The sequence below is a fragment of the Ahaetulla prasina genome, chromosome 13, assembly GCF_028640845.1.
Source record: "Ahaetulla prasina isolate Xishuangbanna chromosome 13, ASM2864084v1, whole genome shotgun sequence".
Lineage (NCBI taxonomy): Eukaryota > Metazoa > Chordata > Lepidosauria > Squamata > Colubridae > Ahaetulla > Ahaetulla prasina.
In genome coordinates, this window is record NC_080551.1 from 2,919,143 (window position 1) to 2,940,544 (window position 21,402).

The 21,402-nt window shown below is 46.2% G+C and overlaps 1 protein-coding gene across 1 annotated transcript in view; it reads left to right on the forward strand.

The window, feature by feature from the left end:
• Positions 1–261: 261 nt before the first annotated feature.
• The window catches only part of AAGAB (alpha and gamma adaptin binding protein), a 29,576-nt gene continuing 8,435 nt past the window's right edge, over positions 262–21,402 (forward strand). Inside the window, exons 1-4 of the mRNA XM_058156590.1 lie at positions 262–367; positions 7,886–8,076; positions 11,490–11,586; positions 14,000–14,089. Coding sequence (XP_058012573.1) covers positions 301–367; positions 7,886–8,076; positions 11,490–11,586; positions 14,000–14,089 — 445 coding nt within the window. The 5' untranslated portion in view covers positions 262–300. The remainder of the gene's footprint in view (positions 368–7,885; positions 8,077–11,489; positions 11,587–13,999; positions 14,090–21,402) is intronic.

Sequence of the window (21,402 nt, forward strand, 5' to 3'; positions counted from 1 at the left end):
CTCGGCTCGAGCCCGGACCACGGGCCCGTATGAGGGAGGGGGGAAGAACGGCCGTAGCCATGTGAGCTGGACCCGGATCCGCTTTCTGTTCGCGAAAGAAAAGAGGCGCGGAGGGGTCTCCTCTTCGTACGCCAGTTCTTCGGAGGATTACGGCGGTTTCATAACCTGCAGACATTCGCTGACTTTATTCGCTTCCTCTCTTCCCCCCCCGCCGTTGTTTAAAATGGTACGGGCCGGAAAGGGCGGGGCCTGTACCGGAAAGGGAAGCGCCGGGCCCTTCAAAGACCGCTGGCGTGCGCGATGGCCGTCCCGTGCACCTTGATCACCAGCTGCGCGGCGGGCTTCCCCGGGGAGGAGCTGGTGAAACGTGAGTCGGCTCGAGCCCCCGGCCGGGCTTCCCGCTTCCCGGAGGCCCTTTCCCGGCTCTGGCCCTGCCCGTGGCGACAGATGTTGCCCTCTAAGCCCCGAGAGGCAAAGAGTCCCTGAACATGTGCAGAGTGCGCCCGTGGGGGGCGGGCAGCTGCTCTCGGCCAGCAGTGAAATCCCCAACGTAGCCCTCTCAGGCCTGGACTAATCGGGGTGAGATGGGGAGGGCGGCCAAAGGGAGCCTGCGTGGTGAAGGGGTTGGCCGAGAAGCCAGGAGAGAGGGAGGCACAGAGAGAGAGAGAGAGAGAGAGAAAGAAAGACAGACACAGAGAGAAGGAGTGAGGGAGGGAAGGAGTAAGGGAGGCACAGAGAGAGAGAGACAGACAGAGAGAGAGAAGGAGTGAGGGAGGGAAGGAGTAAGGGAGGCACAGAGAGAGAGAGAGAGAGAGACAGAGAGAGAGAAGGGAGGGAGGGAAGGAAGGAGGGTGGGAGGCACAGAGAGAGAGAGAGAGAGAGAAAGAAAGACACACCGACTTAGTGAGGGAGGGAAGGAGGGTGGGAGGCACAGAGAGAGACAGAGCCAAAGAGAGAGAGAGAGAGAGAAGGAGGAGGGAAGGAAGGAGGTGGGAGGCACAGAGAGAGAGAGAGTCAGAGAGAGAGACAGAGAGAGAGACAGAGAGACAGAGAAGGAGGGAGGGAAGGAGTAAGGAAGGCACAGAGAGAGAGACAGACAGACAGAGAGAGAGAGAGAGAAGGAGTGAGGGAGGGAAGGAGTAAGGGAGGCACAGAGAGAGAGAGAAAAAAAGAAAGAAAAAGACACAGAGAGAAGGAGTGAGGGAGGGAAGGAGTAAGGGAGGCACAGAGAAAGAGAGAGAGAGAAAGAGACAGAGAAGGGAGGGAGGGAAGGAGTAAGGGAGGCACAAAGAGAGAGAAAGAAAGAAAGACACACACAGAAGGAGTGAGGGAGGGAAGGAGGGTGGGAGGCACAGAGAGAGAGACGAGAAGAGAGAGACAGAGACAAAGAGAGAGAGAGAGAGAGAGAGAGAAGCAGGGAGGGAGGGAAGGAGTGAGGGAGGCAGAGAGAGAGAGTGAGAGTGTTCTGTGCCTCCCTTCGGCTAGGGCGACTGGCCAGTCCATCTCCCCCTGCCCAGCCCACCTCACAGGGTGGTTGTGGCAGGACAGATAGGCCGGAATATTAGATATGTCCCCTGCCATGAGCTGACAGGGTATGTGCACATGCATGCCCGTGTGTATATATATATATAAAATACACCCGCAACACACACCAGTTGCTTTCGGGGGATGGGGATAGGTGACATATAAATTAAAAGATATTAAATACCCAAACGGCATATTAAAGGAGGGATAAATTAATAGTAAAAGCTGTTTGTGTTTTACTATTACGTGAAGAAATTTCATTTTAATGTAGGCCAATTAGTGCAGGGGTCTCCAACTTTGGCAACTTTAAGCCTGGAGCCTGGAGCCTGGAGCAAAGCTGGCTGGGGAATTCTGGGAGTTGAAGTCCTCCAGGCTTAAAGTTGCCAAGGTTGGAGACCCCTGGATTGGTGTACATTTAAAGTTACTCTAAAAGTGTTGCTCCTCCAGATTGTTGGGGGGCGGGGTGTCATTAGGACCATTCTAATGAAACGTTGAGCATGATCCCCCCTTTTATGAATTTGCATTTTTTTTGCTTTGAGATTCTTTCCCTCCCTCTCCCACCCAAAGAGAGGGAAGAGAAGGGGGAGAGGAGGAACTTCCCTTTCGAGACTAGGAAGGAGGGCTGTTGGCCTTTATTGGGAAATGCAGGCTGGGTTGGCTTCTGCTTCCCGCAGATCTTCCTCAAAAAGTTGTCAGTCGCTTTTTGTTCTGATAAGGAAGCTAGATGAGCTTGGAACATGTTCAATGCCTCACTTGGGTGGGAGGAGTGTTAAATTTGATAAATTTTGCCTTTGGATCCTCTAGGAGGGGTCAGTGCAAGTTTCCTGTTTCCTTCCTCGTTCCTGAAAAGGAGAAAAACAAAAATTCCTTATTTTTTTATTGATTACAAATAAATTTGCTGAACAAAATGACTGTCAAAGAATAGCAGTCCACTATTTTTGTTTGTTCAATAGCTTTTGCTATTGAAATTTCTTTTAATGTTTGGTTGAAACGTACTATACTGTATTCATTTTCAATTTTCAGTTCTCACGTCCTAATTCTAATCCTGCCTTGCTGGAGTGTCACTTGACACATGTTGCCATCTTAAACATAGCAGCCTTTCGGATATACTTGAAGATAACTATCATGGTCGCCCTTCCATTGCCTCTTCTACAAGCTAGTCATACCCCTGTCTTTCAGCCATTTCATATGGGATGTTATTTTCAAATACGTCCTGTTGTGGTTACTATTACTTGACACAATCCAGTTTGGCAGCATCAAATAAGTATCCCAGAACTGGCACAGTTTTTCCCCATCTAGTCTGATTAGTACTAAACGTTTCTACCACTTTTGTGATCTAGAGATCATTGCTGAATTCAAACTGAGATGCTGTTCGTCTTTTTAGTAAAAGTAGTAGACAGCTGGCTCAATGATTAATCTGTTGAATGGTTATGGCTTCATTTATTTTTTTACCTTAAATGCATGAATGCTTGTGTCTTGCTTCTCTTTGGTTTTAATCTTGCCAACCCTCTGCCAGTTATTGGTTTGATAAAGCCCCTCCATATCCTTATCCAAGCAAGCAGGAACTCAGGATGGAAGCTTATAGTAGTTGGCTGGAGATTCGATGTGGTGTCACTCCTTTGTGCTCACTAGTTACAGTTGTGCAGCAATAGATCTATTAACATCCATGCCTTTTCTGAGCTAGGAGGTGGAAAAATCTCTCAAAATATGCTTAAACCATTAATTCAGGGGTGAAATGCTCCCGGTTCTGACTGGATCTAGCGATTTGGTAGCGATCGTGGCCATTGGTTCGGCGATCCGGCAGCAATGGCGGAGTGAAACTCCGCTCACCTCCCCAGGTGGTTTTAACCAGGAAGTAATGTGATTTTTACCTTCTGCGCATGCGCAGAAGGTTTTGTGCATGTGCAGAAGGTCTGTGCATGTATGTGACGCACATGAGCAGCATGTACCCTTCCGAACCGGTAAGGAAGGTAAGTAGATTTCACCCCTGCATTAATTAGTAACAAACATGTTCTGATATAATAAACACGTAGTGGCGTTTAATGATTACTGCATTTTTCCCTGGTTATTTATAAACACCTGCTTAATCTGTTCTGAACTTAGACAGTTTCTCTTCTGTCTCAAGCTGCTATATCGTTTGCACTCGGCTTACATTACCAGACTACTTGAAACTATTGATGAAAGAAATATATATTACTAGGGTTTTTTTTCCTGAGGAAAATGAATTAAACTAAATCGTAGGAGAAGGGTGCTCTTGAAAATCAGTGAATTAACATTCAGTGTTTGTGAAACACTGGTGTTGTGGTAAAGGCACCAGGCTAGAGATTGTGAGTTCTGGCCGCACCTTAGGCACACATCCACCTTGGATTTGCAGTGGCAAATCACTTCTGAAATCTTGCCAAGAAAGCTGCAGAGGCTAGACCAGGTAAATGCCGGGTGTCAGCAATGACTTGAAGGCGTCCACACATACACAATTGTGATACTGAAGTTGTGTGGCAGTTAAGACATCAGATTTTGATCAGGGAAATCCTGGGGAAGTTCTCCTTTGACACTAAAACTTCCTGGCTGTTTTTTGAACCAGTCATGGAAGGAGGCAAAAACTATTTCTCAAAAATCTTGCCAAAAAACCTGCAAGGACTTATCCAGGCAGTCTCCAATCTCTGAGATAAAACAGAAGGGGGAACCCCACCCCCAGATTTAGTTAATGTCATTTTCTTTCCTCACATTTGGTTTGTGTCTTTTATTTGCTACGCTTCCTCTTTGAATAATATGATTCCCTTAAAAAGAAATAGCGTAATGAGCTTTGCATCTATGCATGTACTATATTATTGATGTTTTCGGAAATAAATTAAACATTCCTGTGTACTGTATGAAGCAAGGATAGTGCCTGCTTGAATGACCAATTTTCCTTTTTTGCATGAATCTCATAGGGGAAAAAACCCTACAGAGGCCATAGATATATACTTTTTATAGAATCCTCAGGCTGAAAGGGATGTTAGAGATATCCCAGTCCAACTCCCTTCCCAGTCCAGCAACCCTTAGATTGTCCTGGAACTAAGGCTGTCCAATCTTTTCTTGAAAAACCTAGTGATGGAGACTCCACCACTTCAGAAGGAAGGATGATATTCAACTGCTGAATAGCTCTCACAGTGAGGAAATTCCTCTTTATTTCCCGTTTCAGTCTCTCACTGTAACATATTCCTTCATTGACTCTTATCTTTGGGGGCTGTGGGGAATAAACCCTTCTTCCCTCTGACAATCTTTTAAATATTGGAAGACTGAGATCACGTCTCCCCATAACCTTTTTTCTTCTGGTTGAATATTGTTTTGTTCTTTTTAACCATTTAAGTCAGGGGTCTCCAACCTTGGTCACTTTTAAGACTTGTGGACTTCAACTCCCAGAGTCCCACAGCCAGCAAAGCTGGCTGAGGAATTCTAGGAGTTGAAGTCCACAAGTCTTAAAGTGACCAAGGTTGGAGACCCCTGATTTAAGTCATGTCCGACTTTTGGTGACTTTATAGGCAAGTGTTCTCCATGCTACCATGTCAGTCAAACATAACTTCATTCAGCTTCTGGACGTTCAACTTTACATCAGATTTGATGTGATCAAGCCAGCAAGTTCTTTGCTTGCCCCTTCTTCTTATTCCACCAACCATTCCTAGCATCCTTGCCTTCTTCAGTGAATTTGCACAAATGACACAGCCAAAGTAAACCAGACGTAGTCTTATGATTTTATCTTCTAGGATGTTTCTGGTTTTATAGAATAGAATAGAATAGAATAGAATAGAATAGAATAGAATAGAATAGAATAGAATAGAATTTTTTATTGGCCAAGTGTGATTGGACACACAAGGAATTTGTCTTGATGCATATGCTCTCAGTATACATAGAATAGAATAGAATAGAATAGAATAGAATAGAATAGAATAGAATAGAATAGAATTTTTTATTGGCCAAGTGTGATTGGACACACAAGGAATTTGTCTTGGTGCATATGCTCTCAGTGTACATAAAAGAAAAGATACCTTCATCAAGGTACAACACTTACAACACTTAATGATAGTCATAGGATACAGATTTAAAACTTAATGATACAACACTTAATGATAGTCATAAGCTATAAATAAGCAATCAGGAAACAATATCAGTATAAATCGTAAGGATACAAGCAACAAAGTTATACGATTTAACACTTCTTCTGTTAATTACTCTGGCTGTCCATTTTATAGTCAGTAATTTACTCCAGCACCACAGTTCAAAGGCGTCATTTCTTCCTGGATCAATCATTCTTAGTGTCCGACTCTCACATCCATACATCCTTATAGGGAAGACTGTTGCTCTAACGGTGGAACAGACCCAGGTCCTTTTAAGACTGAACTTCCAGGTCCTTTACCACTCTTTCCAGTTTCTCAGCATCCTCCTTGCCCTGTGCTGACCAGAATTAGGCCCCGTATTTGGGTGTGGCCTGATCAGTGCAGCGTAGAGCAGAACTAGCACTTTCCACAGTTTCGACATTAAGGCTCCCTGTTAATGCAACCCAAAACTGCATTGGCACTTTTGGCAGCTTACGCAGAAGGATTTGTGGTTCATTCCACAAGGTGGCTCTCCAGGCACATCAAGACTGTGTTTGCAGACCGATGCCCGTGGAACCATGAAACTGGGATGGTCTTAAAAAGTAACTAGCCCTGTTCTCCAAACCACCTGGGCTCAGGACAAGGAAAGCTTTATCAAAGAGAGATCCAACCTAGAATTAAGGAGACATTTCCTGACCGTGCAAATAATTAATCAATGGAACGGCTGGTCTTCAGAAATCATGGGTGTTTTCAATAAGAGATTGAAGAGCCATTTCACTGGGATGGTATAAGCTCCTGCCTTGAACTGTTGGTTGGAGTAGAAGACCCCCTTGTTGCCAAAGGAGATGGAGCAGGATTGCATGCAGTTAACTGTTGCACAACTCAGAGGTACCACCGGAAGTGCCTGACTGGAGATTTACCCTCTAACTCAGGGGTCTCCAACCTTGGCAACTTTAAGACTTGTGGACTTCAACTCCCAGAGTTCCTCAGCCAGCTTTGCCAAGTTGCCAAGGTTGGAGACCCCTGCTCTAACTCAGTTTGGCTCTGAGGAAAAGTGTGGGGCTGAAGCAGCTGTTACCTTTTTTTATTCTACACATCTGTGAGTTCCAGGGGTGTTCCTCTGCCTCGGATTGTGGGGAGTGGTATGCAGATATGGGGCCGGCTGTTTCGTTGCTGGGAGCCGGCATGTAAGAGAGCTGGCATGTGCTCTTATGAAAACACAAACCATCAAAAGTTAGCTTGGGAGGCCTGCTGAAAGATTGCGATTGCCAAATGCGTCAGTTGATTCTTTCTCTCTCTCTCTCTCCCGCAAAACTTTTTGTATATGAAACCGCACCAGGCCTGCCCAAAGGTTGGAATGATCACAAATTAAAGTGAGCAGTTCTCCCACGGCATGATAGTTTCCCCAAGCCACTATTTTTGTCCTTATGGCAGGTTTGGGGAAGGACTTTTTGGGGGCTGGAACGTCAGCATGTGAAAGCCTATCCGAAAATGGGTACGTTCTCTGGAGCCAGATATAGAAAGGTGTCATTATCGTGCGAGGGGCTGGGTGGGAGTTGTATGAAGATGCGCCCGGCTTCTGTGGGGAATTTCCCAAGGCCCAGCCGTCTGAGCAAAACGGTCCCAAGATTCTGGACAACAAAACGGGTGTATTTTTACACCCTCGTGTGGGTTGCAAGGCGAAGCCTATTTATACTATCTGCTTAGCTAGCTGGGTCAACTAACTTCCCATGGGCAGCTGGTAAAAGAAGATGAAAGTTAGTTCTTGGGAACAGCCTATTGTGAAGGGGAGGATGGAGGTGGAGATCCACCACAATTCTGCCCAGCTCACAAAGCATTTCAAGGATCAAACTAAAAATCAGGGGAGGGGATTTTTTGTTCCAGATGTGAGTCTCCTTTTCCTTTTCCTTTCCTTTCCCCTTTCTTTTCTTTTTCCTTTCCTTTCCTTCATTTCTTTTACCTTTCCTTTCCTTTTCCCTTTCCTTTCCTTTCCCCTTCCCTTCCTTTTCCTTTTCCTTTTCCTTTCCCTTTCCTTTTCCTTTCCTTTTCCTTTCCTTTTCCTTTCCTTTCCCCTTTCCTTTTTTTCCTTTCCTTTCCTTCCCTTCCCTTCCCTTCCTTTCCCTTCCCTTCCCTTCCCTTCCCTTCCCTTCCCTTTCCTTTCCTTTCCGGTCCTGTCCTGTCCTTTTCTTTTCTTTCCTTCATTTCTTTTTCCTTTTCTTTTCCTTTTCCTTTCCTCCCCAGGTCTCTTCCTTGTCTGGTCATTTAGGTCTCTTTGTTGTCTCTTGCAGGTATCACCGGAGAAGAAGAGCTTCCTGAGCACATTGCTGTAGAAAGCGGAGCTCGGCTTTACCCCTGGACGATAGACAATAAATATTACTCGGCTGCCATCCATCTCTGCGTGGTGGCCAACGTGTTTCAGGTGACAACGGAAATTGTCGAGTCCGTTCAGGCTTTCCTGTTCTACTTCGACAGTACCACAGTGAGTGTTGCCCTGCAGTTTGGGATGTAGAGTAGCATAGCGTAGCATAGCAGAATTGGAAGGGATCTTGGAGGTCATCCAATCCACACACAAACACACACATACACACACACACACACACACACACACACACCCCGATGGACATTCTGGTTCAGAAAATACAAGGCAGTGATGGCTAACCTTTTTGCCATCGTGTGCCAAAAGAGGAGGGAGTCACATGTGCGCGTCCCCACACCCATAATTCTATGTGCCTCACGCCCCCCCATTCACCCTGCTTTTGGCACGCAATGGCACGGTGGGCCCAGTAGGCCCCTTTTTCACTTTCCCCCGGCTCCAGAGCCTTTCTAGGAGCCTGGGGAGGGCGAAAACAGCCTTCCCCGCCCCCCATCTGGAAGCCGGAAACTGCCTATTTGCTGACTTCCAGTGGGACTGGAAGGCCTGCTTTTGAGCTCGCGTGCCCACCGATATGGCTCTGCGTGCCACAGGTTCACCATCACCACTGTAGTGGGTGTTCTGCCATCTGTGACCTGTAATGTTTGTTGAACTGATGAGTGTATTACAATTACAAAGCACCCTCTACTTTCAAATCAATTCCTTCCTAGTGTTTGGAGAGTGATTTCAACTGTTTGTGGGTGGGAAATTCTGGAAGCTTCTGGAAGATATCTGGAAGTCCAGATACCTAAAAGTTGCTTAGGTTGAGAAATTCTGGGTTTCATGAGAAAATACGCATTGGCATACATTATTCTTCTAAACTTTCTGAGGATTTATTGAGATTTGTAGGATGTTACTGATTGCAGAGTTTTCACTAGTTAGCATAACTTTGGTCTCCACAGTATGAAGAGGGAGGGCAGTTGGTGGTTCAGGGCTGGGAGCAGGGAGGCCCAAGTTCTAGTCCCTTCTCAGCCACAGACATTCCTGGGGTCACTTTGGGTCAGAGTGTCTCCTAATCCAACCTACCCCGTTCACCTTGTTGCAGAAAAAAAAGAAAGCAGAAACACAGACTTGTATATCATCTTAACCTCCTGAATGAAGGATGAGGATAGTTTCTATCAAATGTGTAACATTGTGAAATCTACTTGCTTAGATTAAAGTTGCATTCCGTTGTGGTGGCTTTGATACTATTCTTCCTCCACCTAAAAGCATCTAAATGTAAACGATGCCTAAAAATTATGTGTGTAGGGTGGACATTCGATTTGACTTTTGGAGAATCCTAAAATCATAGGACTAGAAAGGATCTTGGGTGGGGCCTTCTGGTCCATCCCCCTTCAACTCCAAGCCCAAGGCAGAAAATCTTATTGCATCCAGACAAATGCCAGTCCAATCTTTCCTCGAAGACCTCCAGCGATGAAGGTGGATGATGTATATATATAGCAATGTATAGAGACGTATCAAGTAGATTGGTTGAACAATATGCTTGAAATGCGCAGGTGTTAAATCTAGACCTAATTTTGGAAGTAGATAGGTGTGACTCCTAGGAAGAAGTATAAAGATTTGGATACCAGCAACCCTCTGCCTGTCATAAATATTCCTGAGTCTTCTAGGCCAGGGGAATTCTGGGAGTTGAAGTCGTCCAGGCTTAAAGTTGCCAAGGTTGGAGACTCCTGATATAGAACCATAGCCGGCTGAACAAACAGGCTGAAAAATAGCTTCTGTCCCTGGGTTCTGAATAGCTTCTGAATGCAACATAACACCATAACCATTTAGTATGATAGACTTACATTTCATTAGGATGGTCCTAATGACCCCCCCCCACTATAATCTGGAGGAGCAAGACTTTTAGAATAACTTTAATGCCACTTTAATTGTACATTAATCCAGGGGTCTCCAACCTTGGTGTTCTGTTCCCCCTCCCCACTTACGCAAAGACGCGTGTCTCCCAGTCTTTTTATTTGCTACAGACCTGATTTTCTTCAGTTGAGGAAATACTTGGCAGTGACCATGCAGAGGCCTGCCAAGTTCTGAGTCCGTTATCTCGTGTCCAAGATCCATTGCCAAAACTCACTAACAAAGTCCTTTAACCCTCCAACAACCGAGCTGCTGTGCACCCTTGGTAGCTTTTTTGTCCATCACAAGGGCCACATGGCAGCTCCACCCACTTTTATACCCTGTGGGGTGTGGCTCAGTGACTCAGCAATTTCTGAGCCTGCCACACCTTTTCCTCTGCTGCGCACACTTATCTTTTCGTCGCTGCCTCGGATCAATCCAGGATTGATCGTCAGCAGCTGGGACTTGAGGCGTTGCCAGGGAGGAGGAGGATGCGGGAGAGGGAGGCCTTGTCAGCTCCTCCTCCTGGCCTGCAGCTGGAACTTGGGGCGGTGCCAGTGAGGAGGGTCCTGGCGAGGGAGGCCTTGCTGGCTCCTCTCCCTCACTCGCCGAGTCACTCTCCTCCATGAGGACAGGCTCGGGGGGCGGAGTCACAACACTTGGCAACTTTAAGCCTGGAGGACTTCAACTCCCAGAATTGTTCAACCAATCTATTCTGGGAATTGAAGTCCTCCAGGCTTAAAGTTGCCAAGGTTGGAGACCCCTGCTCTAGGCTTCCCTTCTGTAGAGAGGACCACTTGACATCCTAAATGGTGATTGTCTAACTAGACCTCTCTCTCTTTCTCTCCTTAGCAGGAGAAGTGGACCTTTCTCAGTTATTTGCAACTCCTTGATAGTCCCCGAGGAGTGGCAATTTTTTTTATTTTTTTTTACATTTATACCCCGCCCTTCTCCGAAGACTCAGGGCGGCTTACAATGTATAATGTATAATGTATAATTAAAGGAGAAGAGGAAAGCAACTGAGTCGGGAATCTCAAAACAAGCCACCTTCGGTTCCAACTCTCTTTTCTTCCATGGCGAAAGCTAGTTTAGTAGCTTGACTTAGAATTAAGGACGAATCTCACCTCATGCCTATCCTGGGGTGGTTGTGCTTTTACGCGCTCCTCGGAGTTCAACAGTAACGGCTTGCTCTCTACTGATGGTTTGTAAATTATGAAACCTTTTAAGTAGGCAAAATCATCTTGTACTAGATGGCAACTCTTCAACTGTGCAATGTGTTTAGACTCCTGGACAATGACTCTGCACCGTGCCTTTGTTCCTTGGTTGGTTAGGAGGGTCTAAGAGTCCTAATAGTTGATGCTCGCCTATAGATGTCAAATTTGCAGATTTTACGTGAAGTCCCAACTCCTCCTCCTCCTCCTTCAAACCAGCTTCCAACAGGGTCATCGCACCAGGTTCTTGTCCCTTCTCAGCCACAGACATCTTGGGTCACTTTTTGACCTAAACCTTAAGGTGGCTGATCTCCCTTCAAACATTTCTGCTTCCTAAGTTTTTATAAGGATTTTTATAGAACCGGATCTGCTTTTGCTTGTAATACTCCATAAAGCCTGCTAGTGAAGAAGCCAAGCTATTTGTATCTCCTTTTACAGATATCTGGGCTGGATGGTATCTCTCAGTGGCTTTCTCTTATAGAAAACTGGCTACCTGGAGTGATGATTTTGGTCTGCGACAGAGTCTCTGAAAATGGTAAGGCGACGACAAACTCTGGTTAAGTTGTGAAGCTTGGCTGGAGCAACAGAGGGAACAGTTTGGCTTGGAAAGGCCGTATTTTCAAAATCTGAAGCTGAGAGCTTGGCCAGCTCTGTGGTTTTGGAGCATTGCTAGACTCCACAGGCTGCTTCCTGGGTTACAGTTCCTCAGTGCAGGTCTTAGGCCAGCTAAGCGACTGCAGACACCAGGGCTACCTCAACATCCCAAGGTGGTGGAACGGTTTCCCCAATGGAATTATTGTTTTTAAAGAACGACCACGTTTACCTGAAAGAAAATTGACCAAAAGGAAAATAATTATGAAAACATTTGAGCAACCGTTTTGTGCAATGGCCAGCTTCTCACCTTGTCAACCACCATTGGCCAATTCCAGTTAGAAGCAGTCTGAATGATTTAGGCCAGTGATGGCTAACCTTTTTGCCATTGTGTGCCAGGAGGGGGTGGGGGGGAATCACGCACGTGCGTGCCCACACCCATAATTCTATGTGCCCCGCCCCCGCGCGTGTCCCGCTCCTGGCATGCGATAGCCTGTTTTTCTCTCTCACCTGGCTCCAGAGCCTCTCTCTGAGTCTGGGGAGGGTGAAAACGGCCTTCCCAACCCCCCGGAGGCCGTCCGCAAGCCAGAAACGGCCCATTTCCCAACTGCTGGTTGGTCAGGAAGTGACTTTTTTGCTGTCCCCAGCCTACAGGGACTCCTACAGAGGTTTTGGAGGCTGGGGACAGCAAAGAACATCACTTCCTGTCCAACCGGAAGTTGGGCCGTTTCTGGCCTCCGGAAGGCCTCCGGGCAGGTGGGAAAGGCCTTTTTCGCCCTCCCTAGACTTAGAGAGAGGCTCTGGAGCCAGGTGAGAGAGAAAAACGGGCCTTCCCCACCATCCCCCAGGCCCTCCAGAGGCAGGAAACAGCCTGTTTCCCTATTTCTGGTGGGCCCAGAAGGTCCGAAAATCAGCTGTGTGTGCCATAGCTGAGCTCGCATGTCCACTTACATGGCTACATGTGTCACAGGTTCACCTTCATTGATTTAGGCTTTCCCGTGGAATGGGAATAGTCTTGGCCTAGTGACTGATTTGAGACTGGAATTTCCAACACTCAGCAAAACGTCATCAGGTGAAACGTCACAGACCACACTATATAATGATGGCAGTCTTGGCAATCCCAAGTTGCAGCTATTAGGATAGGATCATGCCATTGTTTGGCAAGGATTGTAGTCTTCTCCTGCCCTGCTCTGCTCGCCTCCACTTGAACTCCCCCACCCATCAGTCTCCGCCATCTCTCCCCTTTTCACTGTCTTCCACTCATCTGCGTACCCATTGCCCCTCACCAGGGCTCGGTCTCTTGGGAGGATTTCTTTCCAAGGCGCTGCAAATTTTGGGGAGAAGTCTGCACGTACCCAGCAGCGGCCTTGTGCAGCACCAAGCCAGGAGCGCCTGGTCAGCAGTTGGAGGAGGAACAGAGCGAAAGTGGAAGGGGCAGCGGGGGGAGCAGGGCCGAGTGAAGCACAGGATGGCCCAAAGGGCAGAGATGGAGAAATAGGCCTCCCTGTTTGTCCCAAAGGTATTTTTTCAGGAGGCAACGGGACTATTTTTTTTCTTTGAAGACGTTTCACTTCACAATTAAGAAGCTTCTTCAGCTCTGACTGGATGGTGGGGAATGGAAGGATTTATATTCCTTGCAGACAGCTGGTCATTTTCATCCTTTTTGAGGGTCGTTGAAGCACTTGGATGTCCTCAGGGTCACTTGAGTAGTGCCAATGGTTCCTTTAGTCCAGGGGTCTTCAACCTTGGCAACTTTTAAGACTTGTGGACTTCAACTCCCAGAATGCCCCAGCCAGCGAATTCTGGGAGTTGAAGTCCACAAGTCTTAAAGTTGCCAAGGTTGGAGACTTCTGCTTTAGTCTACAATTTTTTCTGGAAACCTCCAAGTGCTTCAGCGATCCACAGAAAGGATGCAAATGACCAGCTGTCTGCAAGGAATATAAATCTTTCCATTCCCCACCATCCAAGTCAGAACTAAAAAAGCTTCTTGGATGAAAAGCAAAACGTCTTTAAAAGAAAAAACAAAAAAGTCCAGTTGCCTCCTGAAAAAAAACATCTTTGGGACATCCATGACCTGGATGACTGAGAATCTCTACAGACTTTTAGGCCTTCCTGTTCCTTTCCAGTTTATTTTAACATTTCCAGTTTAGCAGATGATCCTAAAGTTACCTGTTGCGTTTTTCCTCTGCCCAGCGACAGCGTTCCCGCACTGAACAGATTGCCCACCTGAGGCATTCCCCAGAAAGTTCCAAGAGTTTCCAGCCATGCATCCCACCCAGTGAGTTTTCTCCCACCAGTGCCCAGAGTGGTGGGCGCCCTTCCTGGCAAAAAAACGGCCTTTCCTCTCTTTTTTGTAGGCATCAGCCGGCAGAAGGCCCAAGAGTGGTGCATCAAGCACAGCTTTGAGTTGGTGGAGCTCAGCCCAGAGGAACTTCCGGATGAGGACGGTGAGTTTTGGCCTTTGCCTCCTGCCCGCAGCAACTTTCAAGCGGTTTGGTTTCTTTAGGGGTCATGGGCAAGTTTTGTCCCTGCCAGAAAAAATGCCCGTCTTTCTGCCAGAAGCATCGCTTCTCTCCCCACTGAATCAAGTTGGGTTGCTGCGTCACGGGCAATCGGAGACGGTGGTTTGGGATGTGTGCCAGGGTCTCCCCAGAGTGTGGTCAAAAGCAGGGGTTTCCAACCTTGGCAACTTTAAGCCTGGAGGACTTCAACTCTCAGAATTCCCCAGCCAGCAATGCTGGCTGGGGAATTCTGGGAGTTGAAGTTCATAAGTCTTAAAGTTGCCAAGGTTGGAGACTTCTGCTTTAGTCTACAATTTTTTCTGGAAACCTCCAAGTGCTTCAGCGATCCACAGAAAGGATGCAAATGACCAGCTGTCTGCAAGGAATATAAATCTTTCCATTCCCCACCATCCAAGTCAGAACTGAAAAAGCTTCTTGGATGAAAAGCAAAACGTCTTTAAAAGAAAAAACAAGAAAGTCCAGTTGCCTCCTGAAAAAAAACATCTTTGGGACATCCATGACCTGGATGACTGAGAATCTCTACAGACTTTTAGGCCTTCCTGTTCCTTTCCAGTTTATTTTAACATTTCCAGTTTAGCAGATGATCCTAAAGTTACCTATTGCGTTTTTCCTCTGCCCAGCGACAGCGTTCCCGCGCTGAACAGATTGCCCACCTGAGGCATTCCCCAGAACGTTCCAAGAGTTTCCAGCCATGCATCCCACCCAGTGAGTTTTCTCCCACCAGTGCCCAGAGTGGTGGGCGCCCTTCCTGGCAAAAAAAAGGCCTTTCCTCTCTTTTTTGTAGGCATCAGCCGGCAGAAGGCCCAAGAGTGGTGCATCAAGCACAGCTTTGAGTTGGTGGAGCTCAGCCCAGAGGAACTTCCGGATGAGGACGGTGAGTTTTGGCCTTTGCCTCCTGCCCGCAGCAACTTTCAAGCGGTTTGGTTTCTTTAGGGGTCATGGGCAAGTTTTGTCCCTGCCAGAAAAAATGCCCGTCTTTCTGCCAGAAGCATCGCTTCTCTCCCCACTGAATCAAGTTGGGTTGCTGCGTCACGGGCAATCGGAGACGGTGGTTTGGGATGTGTGCCAGGGTCTCCCCAGAGTGTGGTCAAAAGCAGGGGTTTCCAACCTTGGCAACTTTAAGCCTGGAGGACTTCAACTCTCAGAATTCCCCAGCCAGCAATGCTGGCTGGGGAATTCTGGGAGTTGAAGTCCTCCAGGCTTAAAGTTGCCAAGGTTGGAGACCCCTGGTCAAAAGAAAGTCAAGCTGGTAGCCACAATGTGGTTGCATTTCTTATTTTTTATGTGCATTGCGCATAAGAAAGGCGGAGCGTCTCTCACTCCCTTGTGGCTGCCAGCTCAACTTTTTTAAAAACACCCCTGGCTGTGTGGATCATTGGTTCGTAGCAAATCCAGTCTCTCTCAATGTCTGCCTGCCCAGACCTTTTTTTTTTTTTTTACAATGCACATCTATTCTGTCTACCACATTGGCTTAGGAGCTGAGCTTTTTGGCATGGCTCTCTCTGATTTCCAAAACGGTTGAGATCACCTTTGCAAGAGAGAGTGAGGAATGGATGGGAGGGCCAGATGTTGGAAGGGTACCGGAAATGCTTTCATGCACTGTCCCCATCAGTCCCCTGTTGTGACCCAGGCCCGAGTAGGTAGTAGGAAATTCAATCCGTGAATAAACTAACAAACTTTATTCGAACAGCTGAGAATTACTTTATTCCCAGCGTCGTTCAACTCAATGTAAAACAAATGCCTCCCAACACAAATTCCTCAGTTATCTCACAAACCTTAGTCCAATTAGGCAAACTGCCGAAGGCCCTTCCTGGCAAACGTCCAGAAGCCACAAAAACAAAGACATAGACGAAGCAGAAGAAGAAGCAGAAGATGTAGCTACAACGTTGTTTTCCGGCGAAGCTGAAACGCCGTTGCTGGTCTATTTTAAGCCTTATGGGAGGGGCCAATCATCTCTTGGCCCTACTCTGGAGTCGTCCTCTTTGTTTGAGCTACTCTTGCCTTCTGGTAGCTCTTCTCATGCGTGCATTAGGAACAGGCTCCTCCTGTTCCTCTGCCTCACTACTATCAGGCTCTGGAAGCTCTGGAGTCCACACATCATTCCCCAATGGCCCTGGCTCCACCTCAGCCTCATTGCTGTCTGACTCCCTTGCCAGCTCCGCAGGCTGCTGGCAGACCACAACATCCCCTTAGTGAGAGGAGTGGGGTGCTTAAGTTGCTCCACAGAACTTGGTCCTTCAAGATGTTTCCTCCTGGTTTCTTTGCATCATTCACCCACATTCGTAAAAATTGTGATCATAGCACTTCTTCTCATAGAAGCTCCTGGATATGGGCAATCTTGTAAATTCTGATTTCTGTTCTGTCTCTCCTGCTGCTCTGTCTGTCTGTCTGTCCATCATTACCTATCTATGTCTCTCTCTCTCTCTCTCTCTCTCTCTCTCTCTCTCTCTCTCTCTCTCTATATATATATATATATATATATATATATATATATATATATATATATATATATATATATATATATATATATATATATATATATATATATATATATATATATATATATATATATAGAACATGGAACATGGAACACTTTGAAACCCAAGCTCTAGAAAATCTGATCACAACCCAAACTCTGGCTCAGATATGTAGACGACACCTTCATAATCTGGCCACACGGAAAGAAAAACTTGACAACTTCCTCACACACCTCAATAGCCTACACCCCAAAATACAGTTCACCATGGAAACAGAAGTTAATAACCAACTTCCTTCCTGGATGTCTTAGTCTACAGAAACCCAATGGCTCCCTAGGACACACCATCTACCAGAAGAAAACACACACAAACCGCTATCTGCACGCACTCTCACACCACCACCCAGCACAGATCAACTCCGTAGCCAAGACACTCATCTCCAGAACAAAATGCTTAGCTGATGAACAACACCTAAAACCCGAACTAGACACTCTCACTAACGTACTAACATCCAATGGATTCCAAACAAATAAGATTACCAAGCTAATCCAAAAGAACCCCCCACTAAAATCCAAGACAGAGAACAAGAAAACGGCACAGCCCTCCTCCCATATATAAAAGGCACCACAGACAGAATCAGCAAGATCCTCCACAAACACAACATCAAGACAGCATTCTGCACAAACAGAAAAATATCCACCATCCTAAGAAACCCCAAAGACAAAATTGAGTTAGAAAATCAAGGAGTATATGAAATCCCATGCACCGCCTGCCCCACCACATACATTGGACAAACCAACAGAAGAATAAGTGCACGCATTGAAGAACACAAGAACTCATTCAAAAAAGAGGAACCAACTTCTTCCCTGGTCCAACACTTTAAAGTCACAGGACATGATATTGACTTTAAAAAGACCAGAACTATCGCCAAAACTGAACACTTTAACAACAGAATAATCAGAGAAGCCATTGAGATAGAAAAACGCCCACACAGCATGAACAAACGAGATGACACCTCCCGCCTACCAGCCATTTGGAAACCCGCCCTTATTGACAAACGAGTCCCTAACACGAGGAATGACACACGGTCCACACAGGATGTCACCACCGCACATCCACCCAGAAAGCAGACCCAAACCCACACTGATCATGAAGCACGACCAAGGACCAGAAGCCAGACCGCAGCTGCAACATTAGCCATTTCAAACCCCTCCAATCCATTCATGCAGCAGACTGACACCCACTATGAAGATGTAGCACCACCACAAAGCCAAACAACAGCTATGCAGCTCACCAGCTCAAATCCCCCTGCAGCACAGACTAGACTGAGCACAACCAAGCCCCCACCAACACAGGACACACCCCCAGCCAATCAGAGCACAGAAAAAACCCCATCCAATCAGAGCACAGCCAAGCTCCCACCCAATCAGTTCAAACCCCCACTAGCAGTTAAAAGGAAGAAACAGCTGCGATCACACATTGCTCCCAGAAGCACGAAGCTGAAGCCTGAAGATGACGAATGAGACTTCGTCGAAACGTCGCCAAGACACTTCCAATTTTACACGGGAGAAAACCCGAACAACCAAAGACCTATATATATATATATATATATATACACACACACACACACACACACACACACACACACACACACACACACATATCCATCCATATCTGTCTGTCTGTCTGTCTGTCTATCTAGCTCCATCCATATCTATCTCCATCTATAGGGAGATATTTATCTATATCTATCTCCATCCATATCTATCTTCATCTCTCTCTCCCTCCCTCCCTCTCCTACCTACATATCCACCCACCCACCTATCTACCTACATATTATCCATCCATCCATCCTCCATCCAATTTATTGGCTGCCCACCCTACCCAGGGTAACACTGGATGGCTTACAATATTTATATTGGTGCCTTTTCAATTTTTTCAAAAAGGTTTTTAAAAGTTTTTCAGAAAAAAAATCAAAAATGCTTGAAGGCCAAATGTTCATATTTAATGTTTGAATGTATGTTTGCTTTTATGATGTGTAAGCTGCCCAGAGTCACTTGATTGTGAGATGGACGATATATACATTTAATAGATAAAAAATAAATATATAAATGTCAGGTAGCTGTCTGTGCCCTGGGGGATCTGGGTTTGGGCTCCTGCACCAAGAGCTGTAAAGAAGGGTGTTCTGTTTCCCTCCGCCAATACTCCCAACAAAGAGTCAGTCAAAGGCCTTCTTTTCTAGTTTATTTACATAGATAAATGTTCTGGCCACGTCTACCCACGGGCCTGCCAAGTCTCTGGAGATAACTAGGAAATTATAGATAAGGCCAGAGTTACTTACGAATATATTCTTCCCTCCATTGATACAGTTTGCCTGTGCAAATTCACTGCTTTGTCCAAGACAAAAAGCCAGGAAGTTCCGCCTCCTGCTTTTATAGCCTCTGTGCGTGTCACTGCGTGACTCATCATTCCTTGACTTTGTCCCAACGCCGCCTCTGCTGCGCGCGCTGGTCACGTCTGCGCAGTCTTGCATCAAGCTAAAATTGTTCTTGGGGCGTTGCCAAATCAGAAGAAGGCCCGGAAGAATCAGGCCTTGCCGGCCCCTCCTCCTCCCTTTGGGTGGGTGCCAGGGAGGGAGAGGGCCCAAGAGAAGCAGGCCTTGCCAGGTCTTCTCCCTCACTTTCTGAATCATCCGAGTCCAGGAGTCCGAGTCCAGGAACCTGGGTCACAACAAAGGGAAGTTGTGTTTTATTACATTGGTGTAGTAGCGGAACAGTGTAGTATTTCTTCAGCTATTTCCTGATAGATATTTGAGGGATTAGGCAAGAAACTTCTGACTACCTTAGAGGTTAAACAACCTCTTATTTCTTCCAACTCAGATTTAAACAGATAAGACGGCTTGTCATAAACTCAGTTCCAGTCCAGTCCAGAAATACATCCTTAGGCTTAGAAACTTCCTGTTATTTTATTTTAGTTTTACATCTTTCAACCTGAAGCTGGTTGGTATGTTTTTAAGATTCTAAGAAAGAAGAGTAATCTGTTCCTGTCTAGTCATTTCTTATCAGAATTTCCCTTTTAAAATATGCCAAGGCTTCATTTGAAACTTTTATCGCATGGCGGGCAGTCAAGGTGATATAACAGTTTTTATTTTTGGGGTTGCATCGTCATTTTGATAGTTTCGTTTGAGTCATCCGCCTGAGGAGATCACAGCTTTCTAAAGTTGCTGTCAGTCTTTCACTGAAGCAGAAAATGCTTTAGGGTTTTTTTAAAATTACATGTAGTCCTCAACTTAAGACCACAATTGAAGCCAAAATTTCTGTTGGTAGGTGAAACAGTAGTTGAGTTAATTTCATCCCATTTTACGACCTGTCTTGCCACCGTTGTTAAGTGAATCACTGCAGCTGTTAAGATAGTGAATCTGTGAATCTGGCTTCCCCATGGACTTTGCTGGTCAGAAGGTCACAAAGAGTGATCACGTGACCCCACCAGGACACTGGAACCGTCATAAATATGAGTCTGTTGCCAAGCATCTGAATTTTGATCACATGACCATGGGGATGCTGCAACGGTCATAAACGTGAAAAATGGCCATAAGTCATAAATATGAACGGTCACTAAATAAACTGTTGTAAGTTGAAAACTGTTGTGACCCCGGCCCAAGTTGGTAGTAGGAAACTCAGTCCGTGAAAAAACAAACAAACTTTATTCGAACAGCTGAGAATTACTTCATTCCCAGTGTCGTTCAACTAAATTAAAGCAAATTCCTCCCAACACAAATTCCTCAGTTGTCTTGCAAACCTTAGTCTAATTAGGCAAACTGCCAAAGGCCTTTCCTGGCAAATGTTCAGAAGTCACAAAAATAAAGGCAAGACGTAGACGAAGCAGAATATGAAACTACCAATGTTGTTTTCCGGCAAAGAGCCCAAATGCCGGTGCTGGTCTGTTTTAAGCCTTATGGGAGGGGCCAATCATCTCTTGGCCGTACTCCCGAGTCGTCCTCTTTGTTTGAGCTGCTCTTGCCTTCTGGCAGCTCTTCTCATGTGTGCATTAAGAACAGGCTCCTCCTGTTCCTCTGCCTCACTACTGTCAGCCTCTGGAGGCTCTGGAGTCCGCACCTCACTCCCCGACGGCCCTGGCCTCACCTCAGCCTCATTGATGTCCGACTCCGTTGCCAGCTCTGCAGGCTGCTGATGGACCACAACAGAAAACTACCTTTATTTCATCATTGAGTGAGGATAGCTGTGAAGAATTTGTTACTCCACCTTAAGGCCATTTATCTTTCCCACATAATCAGTGTGGGCCCCTTGTTCTGTTTGAGCCTTAAATCAATGCAGCTTGCAAAAGGTTTGGGGTATTTTATTTATTTATTTTGCTGAGTACAGAATTCCGACCTTGGTTTGCGGAATATCAGAAAGATTTTTCCCAGAATCTGCAATAGCGACAAATAGCAGCAGCACTTAGACTTCTATACCGCTTCACAGGGCTTTACAGCCCTCTCTACTGTAAGTGGTTTACAGAGCCAGCCTCTTGCCCCCAGCCCAACCATCTGGGTCCTCATTTTAGCGACCTCGGAAGGATGGAAGGCTTACTTTAAAAGGCCTTGACCACATTTAGACTATTGTGTCCTGTTTTGGTCGCTAAAACAGTTTTGGAGGCTAAAACGTATTAAGAACGGTTGCAGGAATTGGTTATGTGTAGTCCAGTGGTGGCTAACCTTTTCCGGACCAAGTGCCCAAAGCGCACCCGTGAACACCCAAAATG